Consider the following 26,281-nt stretch of genomic DNA (forward strand, 5'->3'; position numbering starts at 1 on the left):
TTTTGCTGGGTATCATTTAAATGCCAAGTAGCGGTATGTAATTCTGTTTTAATCCTAAGAGGGGAATCCAGTGGAAGCATGCACAGATAGAAAGTAAGAGGCCTGAGAAAGGATCCCTGAGGAACCCCGCAGCTGTAGGTGGCAAAAGAGAAAAAAGTGTTCTTCTCACTGAAATCAAAACTTTTATTTTCCAGATCTAAACCAGTTAAGTGCAGTTATTTACTCTCAAACCCTTTGTTCAAGCAAGGCAATACACTGGTTGTATTCAACAATATTAAAGGGGAATCTAGAGCCTAAAATAGCATGCTTTTATTTATTTATTAATACTTCTGTTCAGGAGTCTTAAAGCTGGAGTAGGATATTTGGATGCAAGACTAAGCTAGATTTTGAAATGGTACAACTGAAAAAACCCCAACCCCTCCTCTCTGGCAACACAAACGCGCATAGGGAGACAACATCTGGAAGTCAGGTTGACGAGAATTAGCGGGGTAAAGAGGGCTGCATTCCATCGTTCATATTATTTATATCTAAGGAACTTATGTCTCATTCTCAGGCAAGAAAACTTTTTGTTACAAAATGTTTAACTATTGGCCACCATGAAGCTGCCACAGACACAGAGAGTTTTTTCACTTGTTAGAGCATTGTTTGTACTTCTTGGAATGGGAATGTAAAAGGCAATTATAAACAAAAGATTTTCTACAATAGTTAACCTAATCAAGCTTTCATGTAACATGCTAGTTCAAGACAGATTTAGCTACAGGTGCAAAGAAGTGTATGGTATGGTATGGTATGGTATGGTATGGGATGGGATGGTATGGGATCAAATCGAGTTAAATTCTGTTATACTGTTTTGTTATAGTGTCCTGCTGGGTCATGTCATATCATATCCTATCACAATGTCCTCTCATAATCTCAGATAGGGTGGAAATTCATTGTTTTCACATCATGGATAACGTGAGAATGTACCTAGCACTGTGCCTAGATCCCCATCCCCACTGTATAAAGAGGATGACAACACATTCAGTAACCAAAGGATGTAACCAAAGTTCAAAGGGTACTTACGAAAATGTAATAATCCAGATTATTTCAAAGCAACATTATCATACTGTACTTAACTGAAACATCAAGTGAAGCATATAAACTGAATGAGGACTGACAACAGAAGTTGGCTAGAGAGGTTTAAGTAGTGATACAAACCAGACACAGTTTTTATTGACACCTTCACCATCTTGAAGACATTGCCTTTGACCAAAACTACCACCACTACAAAAAATCTGAATAAATGACCAGAGATCAAAGCACAGAATTGTCTATGTCACACAATTTCCTACGGTTTTACCAGGTTGGGAAACAGGAAGCATTTGTTCTAGGGAAACCAAAGTCTCCACCAAAAGCCAGACTCCATGTTTGGCCCCCGATCAATCCCACATCAAATACACTCAGCCTGCTCCAGCGAGACTGCATAAGCCCAACAAACAATCAACACCCCCAAGCAGCAAACACACACATTCACACAACATTCTCTGTTACTGGAGCTCATATCAGTCTGTTTACCCAAACAGTTTAGTTCTCCAGACAGTGAGTCACATGTCGACAAATTCTACACTTAAATATGCAGACATAGTCTAGGCAAATACTTGGAGTTTGAGTAAAAGTCAAGATGGGAAAGACCTGTGATTGAAGAAAATTGTTAAAGAAAATTGTTGGCTCCTGGATCGCAGAATTTCTGAGATTTCTTTGCACGCTAAGAAGCAGCCACAAGTATGCACATAGCAACTTGTTACATTAGTGTGCAGAGGGAAACCTCAGAAACACTTCAAGGAAAATCAGAAAACTGACAGAAGAGTGGAAAATGTTGCTAAGTCAGATGACTCCCAGTTTATGTTGCAATGTTTAAGTGACAAGATCAGAACTGTAAGAAATGATGAATCCATCCAATCTGCTGTCATCAGCACAGGTTGAATCACCCACTCTCACTCATGGAAACACACATACCTGCCTGGACTGTCAATATGATTAAGTTTCCAAATTCAAATCTGTATATCTTGGTGAGTTTGCAATGAAATTATCCACAGTAACAAGACACCTGTACTGTTCTGGTTGTTCATTTTTCTCTGGATTGGATACATGTTTTCCTCTTTCTCGCCATCACAAGTTCAGTTTTCTATTTTCTAAATTCTGACTCAATTTCCTCTCATTTTGGCACCCCTCCTTTTTGTCTTCTTTTTTCCCTCTCACAAAATATGCTTTTGTTTCGACCACCCTGCCTATCATTTGGAGTTACCCAGTCTTGACATTTGAAAATATTAGAGAACCACTTTCTAAATACAATTTCAAAAAAGTTGTTCAACCAAGCCAACCACCATAGTAATTGCTGAGACAATATGAAATTTCATGCGAGCAGAAAAATATTCTGGCCGAAGCCTGTAGCTTCTATAAATACAAATAACATTAAACTATAAACAATGGAATATTTCTGTACACCACACGCACAAATAGGCACAAAGAGTCTGAAGCTCCATGCTTTGTTGCCTGGTGTGCATGTGTATGTCTATACGTGCATGAGCGTGTAGCTGCCAGAAAAAGATGAAAGAGTGCATGAGTGTATCTGCTTGTTTCTCTAGCTCTCTCTGGAGACATTGAAACAGATACACAAAATATGTATGTAATCCAAAACACCTCCACAAAGACAGTGAAACAATTTCTTTAAAATAAAGTAGATTGGCAGAATTTGAACTTTCACCAAGTGAGGAAAAAAAGAGGAATTGAAACTCAAGGAAAACAGCAAAATGATGAGGCAGAAAAAATCGATGGGTTGGGAGAGAGTAGAGACCCATTGCCAGCTTGTAGGTGCTGTGCCCCTGTCAGTGACTGGCAGTGTGGAAAGTTATAGTGGAGGGATGTTGAAATGCAACACTAAAAAACTTAGGTTACAGTCCGGAGTGCAGATGATTCAGCATTTTGAATACTTCAGGGAATTGAAAAAAATCTAAAATATCATTAAAAATATCTTACAGCAAAATTTGGGGTCACTGTTGAGACTGATACTAGCATGTAGGTGGTGATAAATGTGAGGAATATGCAGTTAAATTACTTAAAATCTGTATTTCATAAGAACTTTGTGATAACACCAAGCAACTGACCTTCAGTGTTGAAAAATGAGGCCAATACAAAGTGCAAAATACTGAAGTTTCTCCATTGTCTACTTGAGGCTGGCTCCAAAAGCCAAGGAATCCTCACAAGAGATCACATTAAATTAACCAACAAAAAAGGCTATTGTCTAATTGACTCCTTTCTTCATTCAAGAGGATATCTTTCTCAAGATATCACAAGGACTCTTAAGTCAGCTGTGACTTAACAGGACGCCCCGCTTCACAAACCCCTCACGAGGAGCTAGTTTACTACCCTGCAGACACATATATCTTTGCTGCCTGTTAGTGTGTCCAACCATGTTTATTACACACAGGCACAGATGACCATTCGTATTCGCTGACATGTATTACATTGGTCGTCTGCTCAGGTCAAGTCTCGTAAAAATAAACAAAGAACTGGAGGTGACTAGATGGATAGAGAGGGAGACACGGGAAAAGGGAAAGAGCGGCACCAGAAGGACAGTGTGCTCTGAAAACAGAGCGGTGGGGGTCAGAGAGGCAGACAGTGAGAGAGGAGAAAGTTGCACACACACGCACTCACTCACACACACAGACGGAGTACGCTGGCTGCTCTAAATGTGGCTTGTAGAAGGAAATTCTGAAATCTGAGTCTTGGCACCAGACAGGCTGGAAGCAGGCAGGCTGCTGGATGCAGAGAGAGAGAGAGAGAGAGAGAGAGAGAGAGAGAGAGAGAGAGAGAGAGAGAGAGAGAGAGAGAGAGAGAGAGAGAGAGAGAGAGAGAGAGAGAGAGAGAGAAATGGGGATCGGGGGGCAGTATCACTAGAATTCATATGGCAGTCTCCTCTGTTTGGCTCTTATCAGCTTATAGACAACATGAGGCCACACCAGCACTGTGACCTGCAGCCCCTCATGCACACTAAGTTGGTATGTTAACACAACAAATGCAGACACACGTATTCATGCTTATACATTGAAACATATGCATGCATATGTGCAGCAACGAGCAGAGATTCACTCTTATGGCTCTTTCGGGTCTTATTTTAAGGCTGAGATTTTATTGAGGGATATCTTAACATTTCAGGGGTTCACATTTGTTAAAATCATCCTCTTTCGCTGAAGCCCCGACGTGTCCCCACAGTGAGCCGTGGATGGATGATCCTTCCAGATGTGCATTGGAAACTTGCCTGGAAGCAATGTACCTATCAGCAGATTGTTGACATGGAATGATGTTCTTTTGATAACAAGCAGACGAGAAAACAAAAGTTGGTTGCACCACATGTATCAGGCAAAACTGATACCAGGCAGGATAGAGTTGTTGTTGTTTTGTTTACACCATTTAGAGGATGTATTTTTCCGCTGTTGAGTCATCCAGTTTTTGTGTCTGTCCACTGTAGCCTCAGCTTTCTCTTTTTGATAAGCTGGGCATACAGAGAAAGTGTTCTGTGCTGTTTTCCTTAACTGATATTTATGCGTTTTTGTTTGTTTGAAGGAACTCAGGCTGTTCTTTTTGACTTCTTGCACTTGATAATGAAAATCTGAGATCATTACTTGATCATGATGAATCCTTGCTTCCATCTTTGGTGCCCAGGTTGCTTTTTTCCACATCTGCTATTAGTCACACCTAGTCAAAAAATAAGTGAAGTGGAAAACCCTGTAGGCATCCTGCTTTTATTTATGCTTTCAACTCATACGTGACTCACTTTGAAGTGTGAGATGTGTGCAGCATTGGGGAGTCAGAAGAAACTGTGAACGCCAGGTACATTCCATAACATACTACATGCTTGCGCCGCTCTTTATCTCTCCTATTTTTGTAGTCTTTTTCTGTCCTCCCTTTTATCTTGTCCTCTTCTTCTCACTCTCTCCCTCTCCCTTGGGAGATCGGCAGAGAAAGAGTGGGCGGCCTGCTGTATGTTTAACCTTTGAAGTGTTCCCGCTGGGCTGAGCAAGGCCTGCCACCTGTTGGCTCTATGTGTGTGCGTGTGTTGTGTGTGTGTGTGCACGCAGAGGTAAATCTCTCTAATTTTGATGAGCAGAGACAACAGCGGAGTCACCATGGGGATGTGGCGACGGGCAGCGGCTGACGTTCTCAGGAGGGGGGTGGATGGGGGTGGGTTGGAGGGGTTCTAAGGTGGGATCACACTGACACAAACATACACACAACCCCTCCTCTGTCAGAGGCTTGGTGACACCATGTCTCCCACGGCGATCGTGGGCCCAGCCTGGGTGGCTCCAGGCCTTCTGTGTGTCTCTCAGTGTGTGTGTGTGTGTGTGTGTGTGTGTGTGTGTGTGTGTGTGTGTGTGTGTGTGTGTGTGTGTGACACCAAAGGGGTCCCTGCCTGGGCCGCCATATGCCACCCACCCAGCCAGGGAGAAGAGAGGGGTGGGGGCGACCCCTGGCCACTGAAGCCACCAGTTGGCCAATTCTCTCAGTCACACGCCGGCCGGGCGCCATGTTTAAAGTCCCACGGCTGTTTCTTTGGGATGGAGATGGAGGGTGGTGCATGGGTGGAGGGGTCAATATGATAGATCCTCTGTAAAAGGGCAACTTTCATTCTCACACAAAATAACCTCCTCTCATGATTGGATATCTGCTGTAGATGGATGGATGCATGGAGAGCAGAAATGGTTGTGTGTGTACTAACAAAAAATGTATCTGGCAGGTGAGAGAAGTACACACTCATGATTTAAATAGATATGATAAATATAGACTGAAATAAATCTTCATGTCAATAGTGAATGGACTCCCAATGGGAAATTTCTATTCCTATCGATTCCTATCCTACCAAAAGTTGTGAACACTTGGTTGAAGCTGGGGGTGGTTAAGTGGAGGCATGTAAAAAAAAATGAACACAGCAAAAGTGATAGCTGGCAACAGTCGATGTTTGCCATTGTGTTGCATCACCACTTTTTTAACAGCACTCTATAAACGTCTGAAAACTGAGGAGACCGGTTTCTGGAGTTCTGAAAGTGAAATGTAGTCCCATTCTTGCCTGAAATAACATTTCAGCTGCTCAACAGTTCAGGGTCTCCATCGACAATTTTTTTGTCTCATGTTGCATCAAATGTTTTTCACGGAAGACAAGTCAGTGCTGCAGGGAGGTTACTAAGCTACCCATGCCATGGGCACTTATGCATCTCGATACGGTCAAGGATGCTGGCTTTCAAACTGTGTGCTGGTATCAAGTCAAGTGGTCCCTCCTCTCTTGAAAGCAGAGGACATGGTATCCATGATTTCCAAAAAGAATGTCAAATTTTGTTTATTTGACAGACCACAGTATAGTTTTCTCCTTGCCTCAGTCTATCTTAAATCGGGTCGGGCCAAGAGAAGTTACTGAAGTTTCCCAATCATGTGTATACAGTATGTGGTTTCATGCATGGTATGGTTTTAACCTGCATTTGTGGATGCAGTGACAAACTGTGTTCACAGACAACGTTTTTTTAGAAGAAATTTTAAGCCCATGCAGTGATTTCCACTACAGAGTCATGTCTGTTTTCATGCAGTGCTGCACGATAGCCTAGAGATGATGGCCATCCAGTGTCAGTTATCTGTACAGAGAATATTTAAATGATATCATGTACTGTAGATGATGAAGTAATTTACCATTTTGCTTTGAAGAACTTTACTCTGAAATTGTTGATATGTTTTCTTTGCACTACTTTCAGTTAAATATAGAGTTTGAATGCATATTGAGCATACATTTTAGGTGTTACACATTTTTAAAGGCCCTATTTTGATTTAAAGGTGACAGACGAAGAAACAACATATTTCCTCATGTCTGTATTGCATGATTTAATACTAACCCTTTCATAAGGTTGCTGTTACTATCCTTAAAATAAAAAAATTATTTTGTCTACAGTTGACATTAATTTAACTTGAGATGTTTTTAAAACAAATAGATTAATTTTGATAGGATAATGATGACTCTAGTTTAATGGTCTTCCCTGCTAAATATGTTAGTAGAAAGAGGGTTTACAAAGACTGTGGGGGAAACTTTGTTGACTGATTGAGTTTGAAGTGGGAAAAAGAAATCATAAATAAAGAGAGGACAAAAGTGCGTAGACTTCCACTTTACTGGCCCTCGCAGCGCTCCTGTTCCTTTGTGCATGACGTGGGTGTGGAGTCTTGTACTACCTGGGCTCCCTATCTCGATCTGTTAGCCATTTTCCAAGAGTTGTCTCAAACCACAAGCCTCCTGGGTCCTCAGCTGATTTTCTCTCTGCTTCTGACCCTGAACACAACATTCACACACCCTCACACGCACACATAAAAAGTGGGCAAAATGGTTCAGTTTCCTTGCCTTGGTTGTCTTTTATCAGCTTATACGCAACACATAGAGCCATGCTAACCCCCTGACCCACTGGCTGTCTGTCCACACACAAACAGAAAGAAACACACAGACACACTATATTAACTGGCTTTTTTTCTCCCATACTTTTTTTTCCTAACTTCCCCCTTTTCGTCTCTCTTTCCAACTCTGCAGTCCAGTTTTCATGGCTCTTCGTCACTCACTCTGGCTGTCTCTCTTCATCAACTTTTCAATCTGTCTTTTCATCCACTTCAGTCTCAATCATTCTCACTCTCTCCTCCTCCTCCTTCTTCTCCTCCAGCCCTCCTCTTCTTACCTATTTCAGTCTCTTCTGACATCCCACTTCTTTCCCTCCCCCTCCTCTCTTCCAGCCACCCACCCTCCCAGCCCCCTGTCTCTCTGTGTCTGTGTGCTGAGTTGAGGTTTGGAGTGGAAACCAGAGTATCAAATCGGAGACACACAGGACAGGAGGGAGCCAGCCTCATAAATCTCCCTTAGTGTAGCCCGCAGCATCCAGAGTCAGGAGTGTGTGAGTGTGTGGTAATATTTGAGTGCATGTTTGTATGTGTGTGCATGCATGCATGTCTGATGCTATGCATCCAAAAAAATAAAAAATATAAAATAAATATAAATAAAAATAAAAATAAACAGCTACTGTATGTCTTAGTTCAACTGCATTAATTAATAGTTATAGGCATGCCAGTTAGTGAGTTTGCCAATGAGTACTTTTTTGTTGTTGTCTGAGCTTGTTTGTGTGTCAGTGCATGTTTGTGTACAAATGTGTGTGCGTTGAGTAATAAAGAACTGCCCTCTGGCCTTCCCAAAAGCAAGGAGGTTAGCAGAATATCTGCTCCTTCATGTGGACTGAAAACTATAGCTGCTCATCTTCCAGTGTAGCGGTCTCAACAAGTTAATATTCCAGGCCAATAATTACAAAAACATTCGTAATCTCAATATCTTTGAAATTGCCGCGTTAGAAAAAAATTCACCCCCCCCTCACAGTGTGTGCCGATCGAGAAATGAGCTATCCAGACTACATTCGTCTTTTGTACCAGGCTGTAAACATGTGTATTTCTGCTGTAAAGATAGTCTTTTTCCCATTCATGTGTATGTGACTTCAGGTAGTTCCGGAGCCAGCCTCAAGCGGATCCTCGATGAACTGCAGTTTTTTTTTAGACCAGAGGTTGCCGCTTGGTGTGGACGTTAACCTGCTTCAAGGACCTTGCTAGCTCTTCTATCTGACATGGTCAATAGTCTAAAGTTAGGCGGTTTGACCATCACCATCTTGGCTTCATGGAACCAGAAAATGGTCCATCACGCACCTTCATAGATAGCAATGCCCTAAAGCAAACCATGCCTATTTGTAGATTGTGTTCTATTTGGGACTCCTACTTACATAATGCTGATTAAGACCATAAGAAAATATTTAATGAGGAAATAAATCCATTTAACAGTAGGGAAAATTTCTTGCCTGGCTTCATATAATTTTTTGTTTTGCAGCTTTAGTCTGTATAAAACACACATGTAGTCTAAGTGACGCCACCCATTTAACCGAAACAGATGATACCATACCATATTTTCTTCAAACAATATAGACCTTACAACATCTTCTCTGGCTCCTGGTCTTCTGTGTGTCATAACTTTTTTGAATGTTAAGTACATTCTAAGGATGATGTAATTCTACATCAGCCACAAAGCAAAAGTAAGATGTCAGACATGCCAGCACAAGCAGGAATCAATCCCATTCTTCAGTCCTCTTTAAGAGCACAGTCTGATCAGAATTTTTTTAAAGAAAAATTATGACCATCTATAACCGCCTCATTTGTCCGTCTCGTTTGAACTGACAGCTCTCAGGCGCTGAAGAAAGGAAAAGTCTGAAGAGAGGATGAAAAAGAAAGAGCCGGGAATATGAAATTAAATTAGAACCAAATGAGGCAAGTGGCAAACTGTCCAAAACCACTTTACACCCGTGCCTCTTGAGCGTTGCCCTCTTTTTTCCACCCAGACTTTGGTGATTTCTCTGTGTTCTTTTTTGGATTCCCTTTGAGCACAGCTCATACGGATTAGCACTTGGTAACCCCTACTCCCCCTTACACACCCAGCTCAACACAATGCTAACTATAACAATGTGTTTGCTCGTGGATGTATGTGAGTGTGAATATCAAAATGAAAGTCTGATATACACAAGTTTTACCATTCTCTATATCACACAGTGTGTGTTAGTTTGCATATTGATAATAGGAAAGGGAGGCTGCTTTCACTTTAGTTAAGATATCATCCAACTGCACTCTTACAATTTCCACCAGGTCCAAGCTTCGAATGCTGTATTACACATAGATGTTTAAGTAGTTATGTATAGAGTTTCCTCTCCAGGCGTACAGCAGGGGAACCGATCTGGGAAATAAAGACTGCTTGGCGGACACGCGTGGCTGCCTCTATATTGTACTCAGGGGTTTCTGCAAATGACTGGAACTACCTCTCTGTCACTATGAGAGGATGTGGAAATAAAGACTTATTTACTGGCCCTACGCTGGAGGAAATACAGTGTCCCTTTATAACCCAAGTATTGACAGTACTGGATGTCTCCTGTGTCCATTGAGTGCACAGGAAAACAAGGTAGCTTATATTCTCATGAGGAGCAGGACACCAGTGTTCAGCTGAGTTAATTAGTCAAGATATTAAAGTAATGTTTTCACACTGTAAATAATTCCTTTAATGTCTATAAGTAGTGAAATGTCAAAAGTGTTGTGAAATGGAGGATGAAAACATTTTATTTGTATTCTCAAAAGAGACACCTCTACATTTTTACCAATGACGTCACAAGTGTACATTATAATTTCCAACACTAATGGTTTCTGGGACTGGAACATGTCTAATAAGGAGCAAAACCTTTTTCCTTTTAACACTCCCCCCTCTATTTCCCTCTACTTTTTCTCCACTCATACCCTAGAGGCCTTTTACTTTGATTACTAATAACAATAACACTGCCATTATCTTTTATTATCACATTCTCCCCAAGGCCCTGCCAGCTCTTACAAACTTTGATAGAGCTACAAAACGCCTCCTGTTTCAAGCTTGTATATGGGCTGCCGTTGCTCAGAATTCCCTTAATAGCCCCAGTTTGTTTGGGTATCTGACTGGAATCGACATAAACGGCAGTGGTCCACTAAATAGATAGCAAAGTGTTAAGTCAGCTGAGACTGCTTTATTGCTGAGTGCTGCAGGGAGGTTTCCAGACATATTGGTGGATAAGCCTACATTTCCACATTTCACTTTCATTAAAGACAAAAACATTCCAGAGAGAGCTTCCTTTAATCGCCTCTCAGCCTCTATCTCAGGACACAAAGACTCACTAAGAATTAAACTGAAACAGATTGGCGGAAAAAAAAAGAGAGAAAAGTTGAAATAATGCACATGCAATTTTCAACTTGTGGTTATATGTGAGATTAGTTTTTTAATTTAACTCAAGGCTTACAGTTTTGTCTCTACAACTAGCCAGGTCTGGGTACATCCAAAAAATTGAGCAAAATAATAAGACATCTAGTACTACAGGTAGTGCAACACATGCTCAACAATTCTAAAAATGCAGCTGACTCATGGGATGTTTTCAATTGATGCTACAACCACATGTGTTTTCCCTCTGACCACCACCATGACACTGCATTCCAGAGGAGCAGCGCTGGTCTTGTCAGAAGCCGGACCGACCTTGTTTCACCTCTCCGCATCATGACTCAGCCCCCAACCTCGAATCTCTCCTCCTGGGGTCCCTTGTTTATTATGTCACATAAAGGCCAGTCACACTCACGTAACGGTGGCTCGCCCCCGAGAAAGTCAGAATCCAGCTGTAGCCGAGCCCCCCACCGTCCCTCTCGTAAATGAGCATGTCCAATCTACCCACTGTGTTTCATTAAAGCCAGACTACATCAATCAGGGCCTGAACTTTAAAGGCCAGGTCCCCCTCTCCGGCAGTATGGGAGGAAAACACCAAGCTGTTAAAGTAAAGGACCTCACACTGCACATTACACTCCCAACGCTCATACACTTAACACCACATTTCTGCTGGCGGACCACACAACGCAACATCAGTCCAAGACCACACAGTAGGTCTCGTAAGGCCGACAAAAGACCTCGTAAGACCTCACACTGGGTGTTAGCATGATTCGATGGGACCTCAGAGAATCCCACACCTGTAACTCCAGAAACCGCAAAGTAACTCTACTGAACAGCTACTGTAGTCTGCACAGCAATTAGAAAGCTGGAAACAGTTTAAAACCCGTGACTGTTTGGACATTTTTTGCTTGACCAAATTAAGTGCAAGGGAAGTGTGAGATCCGCTTTAATCCAGGTCTATTTTCCCACTGGTGAGAGAAGTATAAAAGACGAGCCAAGAATACATAGCAGGAAGCTCAAGGGGGGATGCCAGATGGACGGACGCACGGCAGGATGGATGGGTAGATAACCGAGTAGAGGCCAAGCAACAAGAGGGGAGACTGGGAAGGAGTCCCATGGGTGGGGACCGGGAAGGCAGCCCTCATGATGGAAAGCTTTCAAACTCCTTTCATCAGCTGCCTGAGGACTGGAGCTTTACAAGAGCAAGATGAGCCGGCGCCACTGGAGCTGCTTGGCGCTCTTCAACGAAACCCAGACGCAGAGACGGAGCAGGAGCCTATCACCACTCAGCCCACTCTCTGCTCACGCCCCCAATCCTCCTCAACCTCAGTCTTGACTATATACACAGACACATCACAGCACAGCGTGGTTGCAGTTGTATCTCTCTCATGTTACTGTTTGGATTTCAATTGGGGCATTTCAAAAAGTCTAATTTTACTCAAAATCTCAACAGAGTACAAGAAACTTAAAGCCTTAATGATGGGTCAAGTGTGAGGACTGCATAAGGCAAGGTTCATTGAATTACCTTAAATTTTCAATGATCAGGAACACATGTAATTATGCAAAGTATGAGATAGCCTTTGGTCTTACCAGTCGACACTTAGAGAACGTCTCCTGTAGGACGAGGGTCTGTCTGAGGTTGTCTTTTCTGTCTTGGGCACACGTTCTTTGAGGGACAGACGATGGGTAAATCTGGAGATCCCCGACTCTGACCTTGAGGGTAGAAGAAGAATAAACTGATCATAATAAAACTACTGAGTGGTTTAAAGCTACAGCTTGATCTTAAAAAAAACTTCTTTCTATCACAATACAACTGTTTAATACATACAGACATAACGTATTTTCAATATTATTTACAGTTTATATTAGTGAGAATGTCTCTTCAAAAACCAACGTCACTATCCCCCAAATTTGTCTAACAATATTGTTTTTCATAGCATTCTGTCTACTAACTGGCCAATTCTTTGAAGTCCCATGGGTAATACTGTTTTGCTTAGAACTGGTTGATGTATCAATACTTTCTGATTTATTGTTATCAGTTTAAGACAATGGGCCACATTCACCAACATATTCTTCAGATTTGTGTTAAATTTGTCTTTCAGAAAACAAACCATGAGGATTCTGAGGTATATTTATGAACCTGTTCTTAACCCACTGTCTTGTTTGAACCTGTGTTCTTCAACTTATGAATGCTGTGTACTTTTAAGTGTAAAGATAATGCTAGTTTTTCTTCATTAGCATAGAAAAACACTCATCTAGTGAACATGTAAGAGCATCAGACTGCAGTTCCTTGTGCACACAGATATCACACAGGACAGAAAAAGATGTAGAGACATCATAAATGCGCAGTCCATTTGTACTGGACTCAAAGTAAAAATGTACTTTAGTTGTTTTGAAATTGAGGTAGTGCTAGAAGTGAAACACAAACAGGCTGATTTGTTTATCTTTACCATAGCCATGCGTCAATACTAAGTCATTACACTGTCATTAGAAAAGGGAGCACACTCTATGGAGTTAAATATACAAGTCTGATCTTAAATCTAGAGACAGAACCCAGAAGATACAGAAGAGAGACGTCGACAATATCACTGACTATATGTGCTTAATTTTTATTCATAATTCAACATTTTACAGTTTGGACCAAACACTGCATAATTGAAATAAAAGATTACTACCATTAAGTCATGTATAAATAGATGTCTTTCAATAAAACAGAGAATAAATTAAGGAAAACACAATATATTATCATGTTGTACTGTTAATCAGTGCTCAAATCTGTTCCAGAGTGCTCTTCAGTGTTCTTAGATTTTGTTCTTTGCTAAAAACAAATCCCGGATAAGAAATCTTTGGTGAATGTCAGAATCTTCTTGAAAACTGTGTAGGTGGGTTTTCTTCCTAAAAGCGGTTGGTGGATGAGACCCACTGCTCTCAAACCACCCCACCTCAGTGTTCAATTGTTGTCACTGACTATTGTCTGTTTTTGTTTCTGTGTACGTTTTGTTTTTGTTTTTGTATATTCTGACATCATTGCTAATGAAGTGTAACCTATTAATTTTCAGGGCGTTCATGAATGTTTAAATGAGCGTTCTTGAATTGTAGTTCAGAAGAAATTAACATCTGTTTAGAATAGAAATGGTTGGACAAGGCAGTGCATTGCTTCCAGTGCTTTAACTCAGCTCTTGCTGTATAATTACTAACACACAGAGGGAATACTATTTAAAGTGTGAATTTATTATCTACAGTTAGGTCAAACTTTGTGATGCCAGAAAGTAAAAATGTTCATCCAAGGTTAAATATTTCAGCAGACCATAATTGTCTTTCTCTTTTACAAAAACTTAAACTGAGTTTTGCTGGAATACTCGGTGGAAATGCAGCCCAAGAACTTGATAAACTGCGTAACAATGCTGCAGTTCCCACAGGAAACATTAGGTTTCAGGGAAAGCCGCATACTTCCTGCCTAATTTTCTCCAAATCTTTTTCACAGGAAAAAAATAAGTGAAGTCACACACATTTTAATCTCCTCTACTGGGCTGCCAATGTCCCAGCTCAACTTTTGGTTCAAAATTAAAAACAGGAAATGTAATATTTCTTCCATTCTAGCCCGGGACACATTTGATGAGACTCAGCATTGCAATATTGCAGTGGTAACATTGGGGACTAATCAAAATGTAATAATATTCTCTATCAAAGAGCCAGGCTCACAGAGGAACACTGCTGCAGCACAGAGGAGTTTGTGATGTCAATTCTCACGGCTTACTAAGCAAAGGTTTACATAAAGGCAGCCAAAATGAGTACATAAAGGGCAGGTAAGTACAAAGAAATATACCATAAAACCAAACTATACTTGTAAATGCCTTATTTTAGACATTTCCCACTGGTACTGCCAGAGCACTTTTTTGAAATGACAGAGGATTACATAAAATGATGCCCAAGCATTGTGCAGCTAATCTCACACACATGCTGTTTCCATTCCATTATGAAATGATAAAATGTTCCTAATAATGACTCATACACACTTGCACACATACATAGATCTCCTCTCAACCTGAGCCAAAAAGTGTTTTAGTCTCCATGGTGAGCTCAGTTGGAGACAAACTGCAGGGATGGTTAGATTGAGGGAAGCTCGGACTACTGGGGTGCACCCTGCCACTCAAATACAAAGCTTGTTTTTGCCATCACTGTCGTCAGTTTATGCGAGATGCTGAAGAAATAACAGCTCACATAAGGCTTTGATAAAATGGGACTGATGAAATGGTGCACAATAGTTCATGCTGTTAGCTCTGGTTACTGAACAGTGATGAACGACAGTGTGGTGATGTGTCCAGTTAGGACTAATTCAATTGCCAAATTGGCGAGATGTCCCATGCTCAATTTTTGGCATTCAGATAAATGATGAATCCATATGTTCCTGACAAGTAGACAGCTCTACTTAACTAGGAGGACAGCGGGTCTGAGAGCTTCCTGTCACATCTTATGCTTATAAAAGAGGTCGACCAGGTCTGAGACATCCATTACTTAAAGGATGGAAATGGATAAAGACATTTCTTGCATCATACATAGACATTTCAAAATCCCTGTAGGTGAAGAAAAATGACTGCTGTTACTTTTGATAAGTGAAACTGTCTTTAAGGTTAAAAATCTGTGCCAAATGGGCTTTCTGCTACCTTGCCCAGAACAGACTGTCCCCTTTTTAAGACAGATTTGAAAAAAATGCCTCATGATAAGACTGAATTATTGTCAATATTGCATCTTATTCAAGGAAAACATGACAGAAATAATAAATCAACTTTTTCAAAGTATCAATATAAGAGAGTGTCGTATTAAAAATAAAATTGAATAAGATAGTTTGTTTATTTTTTAGTTAGGCTGTATGAGCTACTCATGAGGAGATGCTGGTCTGCCCGGCCCTTGTTGAGAAACTGGCTGGGGATTTGCCACAGAAGTTAGGTTATCAACCGCCATAGACAGGGTAGGACTACCGTTTAATTTAGATTATTTTAACAGTCAATCGAACACTTTACAGTTGCCGTTAGTGTTCACTGTGTTTGGAAAACACTTACTGAGGAAAGAACGAGACTCAACAAAACAAAGTAGGGAGGGGAGAACTGTTGCGCTATAACTGAAGAGCAGGAAAGATCCCAAGTTACCTGGTGTTGTAGGCATGTAAACTGTGAGCCAATGCCTGCGAATGGAGAGGGCTACTGGTGTCACGAGTGGGACTTTGTTAACAACAGTACCTCAGGATAAGTACAACCCATGGTCTACACCAGGGGTTACCAAACTTTTCAGCCCGCGACCCTCAAAATATTGGTGCCAAAGACTTGTGACCCCCTCTCCCTCAAAGTGGTTTAATGTGACTTTATTTAGCTGGTCTGCTGAAAGGTAGCCTACCTATATGAGCATGTGTCTGTGTTTCCTGTTCCTTTATGAATTAACCTACTGCTACTGATGCTTTTGATCATTAACTGGTCACTAACCCTAAACTTAGGAGTCATTTGGCAAAAAGAAAGGCAGAAAACTCATTACATTTTCTATTTTCAAGGTTTTATTTCAAGTTTAGCTACTATTTTTGTCGATATTTTTCACTATAATGGGTAAAATGCACTAATTTTACATAACTTAAAAAAAAAAAACATTCTGGAAGACATCTCACGAGCCCCCATTTGTGTCTCGCAACCCCCCAGGGGGTCCCGACCCACACTTTGGGAACCCCTGGGTCTACACGATAGGTTGACCTTATCAAGATACACTGTGTTAGTTGCTGAAGGGGAAAACTAAGTTTAAACAACAAACTCTACAGCCATTAGTGTGTCAGCTTGATAATGTTCAGCATTTGTTGCTTAAGATTAACTCAGACTGAGTTGCACAAATATCAAAATTCACAATATATCAGTGTACTGGCCAAAAGTCAAGTTGACTTGTACATCATAGAACCGACCAGCCGTGTTTGAGAATGGTTTCAGTTCTTCGGCTGCTTTCTCAATAAAGAGGCCAAGCTGACCGGCATCTCCAGTGGCTGATTGACACTTACTGTTGACAAGCACCTTATACAGCCCCACGTCAAAAAAACAAACCAACCCATTAAATATTAGATAGACCCTTATCAGACAAAACCAGGCATGAAAACAAAACATTAAGGTTATGAATCACAAATAATCATACACAGTGACCAAACTTTTTCCATTACAAAAGAAGAGAAAAGCTCAACATCCTCTCTAAAACTGGGGACACATTTCTTCTGATTGAGTTGAGACCCTAAAAAAATATCATCAATCAATCAAATTGTATTAATTATGCACCAAATTACAGCAAAAGTGATCTTGTGACACTTAGTATGAAGCAGGTCTATATCATTCTCTTTGTAAAATTATTTAAGGAGATACAGAAATAACCACCAATGAATAAGTATTTGCAAATAGTGGCAAGAAAAACTTTGGTTTAGAAGTAAGAAACCAGATTTACTGGTGAACAGCCATCTGCCATTAACTGGACCAAAACAGTTTGACAGAGGGAGAGGAAAGGTTTGGGCCTTATAGTAGCAATGTCAATGATAATGGCAGAGGTATTCTCTCATGCCTCACAACAGATTCTTAGAGAGACCAGCTGTTTTGTTATGAAGACGTTATCATAACCAAAGTTCACATTCAGAATGACTTCATGCTCTGGCTTATCTAGTTCAACAACCCCCAATCCTACCACCTCTGTTCCCACTCCTACACCCTTAACTACTGTTTCCTGACCTTACGCCAGCTTTTCCAAAGAGTTGGTTGACCTCGAGGACAAAGAGGCATATTTTCCCGCATGAATCACACAAATGGGGTGTGGGATTTTGGTCAGATGGCAAAGCAACCCCTAATTGGTGGTATTAAGTTGGGTTGGGCTGCTTCTTCTTCAAGGGCTTTTAATTGAATTAGTAGCACTGCCATGTGCATGCCAGCTACCACCAACCATTGATGCTGATGTCCCTTTACATTTAACATAGACTTAACTGAAAAGCCGATTCATAAATAGACTCCAGGAGGGATTGGTTGGGATCATCATTGGTTGTTGTAATTGCCTCGGTTTAAATAGATCTAATATGTTTGGCCTGTGACCAATAGTTACATTAAGAGTTCCCTGTAAAACTTCAAACAAACTTTTGGATCAAACACATGACATGACATGACCATAGGATCATGACTTTAATGCCATGAAAACACATAGGATCATGGCTTCAAAGACATGGGGGCCAGTGGACATAGAAGAGGACTCAGGGAATCCCTTTGAGGGGTTTAGAGGAAAAATGGACATGAGAAGCAGGTGGGTCTCTGCAGAGGGGATCTGCTGGCAACTGGCTGTCTCTTGGCTTTCTGAGAGCCTGGACCCTGGCTCCACCCCCCGCAGCTGTCCCCGATAACATCACCATAGCAGGCACACTGTGATGATGCAATCCCCTCAGAGGCCTGCTCAGGATTTCCCAGCCGATTATATTCTCATCAGAATTATATTTTGTCTTTCATTTTTCCTGGTGTTGATTACTGTTTAACAAAATCTGTCATTTGATTGGTTGTTTTTTCCTTATTAAACTGAGGCTTGAAGAGGATGCATTAAATCCCTACAAATTAACTGATCCTGAAGCCATGTGATCCTCTGCACACATAACCAATAATACACAAGCAGTCTGTTGTGTTCCTGCTTGGCCTTAAGACCTACTGTACAAACCCAAAACAGGTACACCTGTGTGTGTTCTAACCTTGTCATTTCACAACTTACACCTTGGCTGCTTGTGCTCTTAATGAACAAAAACAAAGGCTATTAAATATTGGTGTTAGCACAGTCACAATTTGTTCTCTGGTTCAGAGATGCTGACGCAATAAAGCTGGTTTGTGAAAAGCGCCACCATGACGTTGACATTCCTTTTGTTAAATTGAACTGTTGGATCGATCGTCATCACTTACAGACATCAATGGTGCCAAGTGGATGAATTATGAAGACAGTGTTTATCTGTATCTATGCATAGAAACATCCAAGCATCTGATGGATTGCATTTTAATGTGGAGTTAATCTTGATGGTTCCAAGACTTTGTGCTTTGTTTTTGATGATCCAATGACTTTTTCATTGCCTGTCTGTCAGTTAGACTTTGTAAATTGAGTTTAAGGTTATACAACAGGGAGTTTAATACAGGTACTTAAAAAACACCTAACAAAGAATGGCAATACCTTTGTCTTATCTTTGCTTTTCTTAAACACCACCAAAAAAAAACCCAACTGTATCATAACTATCTGGGCTGGGTATTAGCAAGGCCCCCACCATACCATACCATACCATACCATACCATACCATACCATGCCATACCATGATACAACACGATAGGAGATGAGAAGTATAACATGATACAATGAAGCGACAACCTCCGGTCTCAAACTATAAAGCCCATGTTGAAGTGTTAAACAGCAATTCATCGAGCGTCCGCTTGAGGCTGGCTGCAGAAACACCAGGAACCACATAGACACCAATTCAAAAAAGACGATCTTTGCAGCATTAATAAACATGTTTACAGCCTGGTTCAAAAAACGGCTTGGCTCTACGTAGCTAATTTCTCTATCGGCACACACTGTAAGGGGTTACTTGACCCCTGGACGGGAACACATAGCTGTTTGCTAGGAGGCTCAAACTCCGCCTCTTTACGTCACACTCTGCCTGGTTGAGTTCCCCATTTCCAATATGGCTGCAGCCGATGATTGACTTCAAAACAGCCTTCAGGAACAGATGGGTGACGTCACGGATACTACGTCCATTATTTATACAGACTATGGATACAATACAATAATATATAGAATAATACAATACCATATGAGTTGATATGATTCGATACGATCAGTACAATATGATACCATACAATATCATACAATAAAATATGATATGATACAAAATGATACCATACCATACCATACCATACCACACCACACCACACCATACCATACAATATCACACCACACCATACCATACCATACCACACCACACCACATCACACCATACCATACCATACAATACAATGTATATATTACACAAACCATAGTACTACATGACCCCAAAGTAAAGATAGCTATTTCCATTTTAATGTTAACAAGAGAAGCAAAACTAGATTGTTTCCATTGGTGTTAACTTGTGAAACAGAAAACGTTAACGTTAAATCTCCACTTTTCTATACTCTGTTTAATTGATCATAAAACCCCTTAACACACCTTTTAATAATCACACAGTTCTAACATATTCCTCCAGTACTACAGCCCCCTGCCTCACTGTGGTGTGACTTAGATTATGATCTTGCCAGCATTAGTAACTTTCCCCGGTCCTGCCGTACAAGAGTGCTTTTGTCACTGAAGTGCTTCTGCGGTGATACGGAGGAAAAGTTTACCGAAGTACACATAGACACACTTTCACTCTGTCACTACGAAGGATCACTTTCTTGCGAAGAACTCACCTCATGTCACTGTCCCTCTCTGTTCTGTTGCCATGGCAGCAATTAACTGCTCAGATGTATTCATGTGCAGAACACACTCTGCTAGAGAACTGATTGTTCTTGCTCACAGTACATAAAGCCATCGGCTGTGAACTTTGACCCACGGCTCACAGCCCGTTTTAACCCACTGCTATTTGAGAGCAGAGTTAAGACTGCATGGTATTCTTGCAAAACCACAACAGCTCAAAGACTTTTTAAGACAGCGCTATAGAGAGAAGCATAATTACTGTGTTACTACTACACTCTTAATATTCATTCATTAGCCCTGCTCCCCGTGCTGCTGTACTTTGATTACATGTTATTGTTTAGTACTTCCAAAGTAGTTTCTTTGTAAAAAGAGAAAAATAAATGGCATTTTAACACTACAACATTAGTCTTTAATCCATCATTGACTAGAATCAACATCATTTGAAGTCTGCACTACTTAATGTCTTGTTTTGTGGCTCTATAAATAGTCATCTAATGCATGCACAACTATTATTGTTTTACATATTTCTAATTTCTGTCCTCCTGGATAAAATCATGCAATATATTTACATATTAGATTGTAAACAATACCACAAGCCTGCTCTGCATAGGTTCTCAGGTTCCACAGAGGGTTCAGTGTGAGGCTTGTTTATAAAGGGATCCCACTGAAACCAGCAGAACGCTATGCATAACACAATCTTTGTGGTCTGTCTGAGGTTGGGCTGCCCTTAACCACAGATCTGACTCCAGATTACTAAGACACAGACACTATAGTGAATCATGAGCAGGACAGACAAATACCTGACCCCATTTCAGCAATTATGGCCAATGGCAGCCTCCCTAAAACAACTATTTAGGATTGGAGGGAAAAACAAGGCACTAGGATTTCTTTCATCTCTGTCTCCTTCTCTGGCTTCCTCTCCTGCCAGTGGAAGTCTAATACGCCAAAAAGAATGTGGGCAACAACCCGTAAAACAGATACATGCAAATGTAATGGATGCGAGCACACATACAAAAACATGGTTTAATTCAGGGACATACCCTTTCGATGTGTTTCATTAGGCAAACAATAAGGCTTTCAGCGGTCCAATCATAAAAGAGCGCAGCCAAGCTATGAACATTGCTAATTAAAATGTGCTCAAAGAAAGCCTTGTTTTCCACTCGCCATCTCCATCCAAACCCATGTCTGTTTGTGCGGCTCCCTACATGTCGGAGGCTGCTTTTATTTCACTTGGACTGAGGTCCCACCAATAAAACATACTGATATTTCTCAGGCTAACAAGCTTTCCCTTCTTTGGTGATATGGTTATGTTAACTTGAATTGCCTGAAGTGTAATCTTTAATCGTCAGGTCAACAAATGAAAATAAATTTTACAACAGTCTGTTGCATAATACCTGATTTAGTTTGGAGACTCTTTCATTAGGCCGAAAACCCTTTATTCTATTTTTTTTCTTATAAATTGCAGTAAAACTTTAATACTCATTTTAATACTCATTGCTAAAAAAAGATGTCAACAGAGAGCGCATATGTATTAATACGAAGGATAATATTTCCAGCACCCATGGGCCTTGAAGAGAAGCCAGCCCATTGCCTCGACTTATAAATGCTAACAATAACTCCCTCAGCTTCAAGTGCTAATGAGCTAATCATAAAGCTACATGCCAAAGAAAGAGACTCTGTTATCATCCTACACACATCTCCTCATATGCTACCCATCCACTCACTACAGTAAACTGAGATATTTCCATTCTGGCTTCTTTCCCTCCATCTCTGTATTTGTTACATTTTGAGTCAACATTGCCGCTCTTAAAAACAACAACTCCCTTTCATTACTTAACGCTGTCTCACCCCGATTCCACAGAATCTGCACATACTGTGCAGCTCTGGATTTGTCAGAGGGACAAAAATGAGATAGGAATTCAGCGCCTTTCTCACTTTCGTTGGCTCCCTGTGATTTTGGGTTTGATACCGTTCCCTGTGTGTATCCCTCTGTGTTTGATGTCTGGCATAAGGCTGACTCAACACACTGAGATACACCAATGATGGATCTGCAGTCAAATTAATCTTGAATTGAGTTGAAAAGCCCATGGAAGCCAGTAAAGTCGTAGAGACTGAAGATGGAGTACCACAGGGCTGAGAGGGAGGGGGCAAGGCAGGCCGTACCACAGGCAATTTACTCTTTCCATTCACTTTCAGTCGGCAGAGATGAGATGATAATGTGATTCACAGGAAAATGATCTGGGGTAATTTAATGGCTATCAAATTGGAAAGAAGTGGTGACACCCAGTTGAACATACAGCCACAGTATAGTTTCAGCAGACACCACTCAGCGATGGTTCTGCTGATATTCACACAGCAGCCATTTTTTTCTGGGGTCATACTCAGCGTGGGAAGTTTAAATACTGCTTTACTTTCATACTGCTGTGCTCTGATGGGAGAGTTATACAAATGTAGTGATTCAGAAAGTCATAAAAATCAAACTAAAGAGACAACAGCAAGTGAAAATCCAAAAGGGAAATCAAGCCAAACATCACATTTTGATGAACCATTAGCTACTATCCAACAACAGCAAATGAGCATTGAGGAACTAACTGCTAGCTGTTAGTGGCATATAGCTTGTGTGACTGTTATATAGTGTAATAGAATACAAAAAGAAAGGTGTATAAAACATAATGTAAATCAAGAATCTCAAGCCAAATGTTAGTTAGCTGGGATGTGGTTGAATGCTAATGTTAGCTGTTGTTTAGCTGCAGCTAGTGAGTTGTTGAAGACACTCAAAGACAGCTGACACCATGTTGGAAATGTTGGAAATGCTGACTCAAACTAACTTCCAATCAACCAAGAAGCAGACAAAGAGGTGGAGCTGAGACAGGCATCCTGGCAAACAGCTTCATGCCACCACCTCTATGTCAACTTAGCCATGTCCCAAATTCTGCAAATGTATGTATAACTTTACACTTTAAATCAGGGGTTCCCAAACTATTCAGCTCGGGATCCCAAAAATATTGGTGCCAAAGACTCACGACCCCCACTGTCATTTAACTGGTCTGCAGAAAATTAGCCGACCTATATGAGCATGTGGCTGTGTTTCCTGTGCCATTATGAATTAACCTAAAGCTACTGGTGCTTTGATAATTAACTGTTCACTAATCTTAAACTTATAAGTCATCTGGCGACAAAGAAAGGCAGAAAACTCTTTAAATTTTCTATTTTCAAGGTTTTATTTCAAGTTTAGCCACTATTTTTGTTGATATTTTTTACTAAAATTGATAAAATGTACTATTTTTAGATAACTTAAAAAGAAAATTCTGGAGAACATCTCACAGCCCCCAATTTGTGTCTCGTGACCCCCCAGGGAATCCCGGCCCACACTTTGGGAACCCCTGCTTTAAATGATATAAATTGAAAACAGATGTGATATAAAATGCATCACAGTACAATTTATACTGATAAATTAAAGGGGGACATACTTAAAACTACTGTTTGACCCAAGTTGTAAACATGTTTAGTTTTGCTGTAAAAATGAGCCTTTTAACATGGGACCTGTAGTTTTTGCTGCCAGCCTCAAGTGGACACTTGAGGAACTGATATGTTTTTGTCAGTATGGGCAGTATTTTCAAAACCAACAGTTGCTGCTTTGTTAGTGTGCAGAAATAAAAATATTTAGCGACATCTAGCGATCGGATTCAAGATTATAAAGCTCACTTGCTCACCCTTGTTGTCCAAGCTCCAGAAGCAACAGTGGCCTCTCCATTTGTAGAGTTTTTATTATCAAATACATCTATCATTACAAATGATTTTATGTAAAACAACCACTCTCTTTTTCATCTTCCTTTTCATCTTCCAAAGGCTACTCACTGTATAGAAAAACTTAAATGTTACTACTTTCCAAATACGTTGAACAATGGTGATGAAACTTTAATGTAAGTCACCCTGAATCCAAGGTGAGCAGAGGCACTGACTGTGATTTATTAGTGGGCCAAAATCCAGGAAACACATACAGTAACATAATAATGTTCAAGTGTCTGGGGAGCTGGACTTATCTGATCGAATCTGACAGCCTTATCACTGCTGCCAAACATCTACACAAACCTGGTAACGGTCACCAGTTGCCATACACAACACATAACATCACATGACATTGAAACCCACTAATAATTCCACACAGAATCTCATAATTCTCTGCAGAATCTCCATATAAAACTCCAGCTGGTCTCTGCTAGGACACAGAAAAGCTGATAAAACCTTGTGGAGCCGGGATCTTAACCCCCTGTATTGGTACTCTGAGCATTACAGCAATGTTGCTGGTCTGTAAGGCTCACTGGCTGTCTAGCTAATGGTGAAAAAAAGGAGCGTTGTAACTTGCAGAAAATATGTTATCATTTCAGAGAATGAGTCTGAATTGCTTATATAAGTCCATTGTGGTGGATCCATGTTCCAGCCTTAGGTCTAAACTGAGGCTTTTAGAGGCCAGGCCTCGCAGAGGTGGGCATCCCTGCATTATTGTGTTAATGGCCTTGAAGCAGCTTGTAGCATAGACACGCACACACAATTGCACACACACACGCAAAGGGCACCCCACTTTCCCCCATCTACCCACAATTGAGCACGGCGTCTAGATTCCAATCAGGGTTGAGCCAGCAGACTGAGGGGATTATTTATGCTGGAAAGCACAAGGGAACCTCGAGGAGGGAGAGAGAGTGTATGTGTCTGTGTTCCTGCATTTCTATACTTCTGAGGACCACAAGTCTTACTTAAGGGGAGAAGGTTGAGTCGAATCCTAGAAGGTCAAATTTTCCTGATTACAATTAAGAACTAATCACAAGTAGAGTTTCGGTTTATGGTTTGGTTCACTGGGATTAGGTTTAGGTTAGGCAAATAATTATAGCTGAGCATTAAAATGAAAAATGTAGTGATGGGCCAACGATCAGGGAAACACAGACACATGCACATCCACTTACTAAAATACCCTTAAGGAGATACTGGTGTGGGCTAAACTAGCTTTAGAGGCCGTTCTGAATGAGTCAGTGTCAATCATTCATCCTGGTTAGTGTAGTCCTTTTTACCGGTGTCATGGTGCTCAACTTCTGTCAAAAGGTTTTTCCACACAGGATGAGAATAATCTGCTGTTGTTCAGGTTTGTAACCCCAGCTTTGCTGAATACTTGACTTTGATTGGACAATTACAGTCTGTTATTTCTGGATAGCAAACTGCTGCTTTAGACGCTACGTACCATAAAGTAGTCAACATTTTCAGTACTTCAATACTTTACATGTGGTGTGGTAACATGTTTAAGATGATGCCATCTCTATGATTTTTGGGTCTGATAGCACCAGAAGCACTGAGCCTAAAGCTGCTGCCAGCAAAGGTTAGAGAGAAAGAGCAGCAGTGGTCGATCGACACAAAGATACAGTAAAAAGAGAGAGCACCAATGAAGAGTACAAAGTGGTAAAAACACAAATGAAATGTTATTTTCTGATTGTTTCACAGTGTTACTCTAAAAAACTCAAAAAAACTTCCACACCTCCACAAAAATGCACAAGAAGGTGTCAGATTTTGTTAGTTTGCAGCTGAAGTTGCGCCTCTTGCTGCCTGCTGTGTGTCCCTGCTTCACCGTCTGTTACAGCCACTATACTGTTGACTGTTCTAATTCACAAGGCAGCAAATATAGACTTTTCACTCTTTTGGCATCTTATAAAGATACACACATTGCAAGTGTGTGTTGCAGACAGACTGAGAGCAGAAGCAGGACAGTGATGTAACTTGGTTCCTTTATGTTTATCAGCCCCAATCTGTGGACTGTGCTTAAAACCATGTCTGGTTACTTTGGTTGGCAAAAGAAAAAGAATCATCCTTAACCCTCCAGTTATGTTCGTTTCTCTGGAACGGAAATAATGAAACTGGGTCAATTTGACCCAGGGCATATTCATTTATCCAAAGTATCAGAACCCCAAAAACTACCATACAAATTCATTTTTAACTCCATTACTAACCATTTAA

General features: G+C 40.7%; 1 protein-coding gene across 4 annotated transcripts in view; it reads right to left on the reverse strand.

Annotated features, from left to right (window-relative positions):
* The window catches only part of LOC117830438 (ankyrin repeat and fibronectin type-III domain-containing protein 1), a 223,704-nt gene that overhangs the window by 36,098 nt on the left and 161,325 nt on the right, over window positions 1-26,281 (reverse strand). For all 4 annotated transcript variants that reach the window (XM_034708559.1, XM_034708558.1, XM_034708562.1 and 1 more), the window contains one exon: window positions 12,401-12,523. In XM_034708559.1, the coding sequence (XP_034564450.1) occupies window positions 12,401-12,523 (123 nt within the window). The remainder of the gene's footprint in view (window positions 1-12,400; window positions 12,524-26,281) is intronic.

The sequence above is a fragment of the Notolabrus celidotus genome, chromosome 18 (genome assembly GCF_009762535.1).
Source record: "Notolabrus celidotus isolate fNotCel1 chromosome 18, fNotCel1.pri, whole genome shotgun sequence".
In the NCBI taxonomy this organism is placed as follows: Eukaryota; Metazoa; Chordata; class Actinopteri; order Labriformes; family Labridae; genus Notolabrus; species Notolabrus celidotus.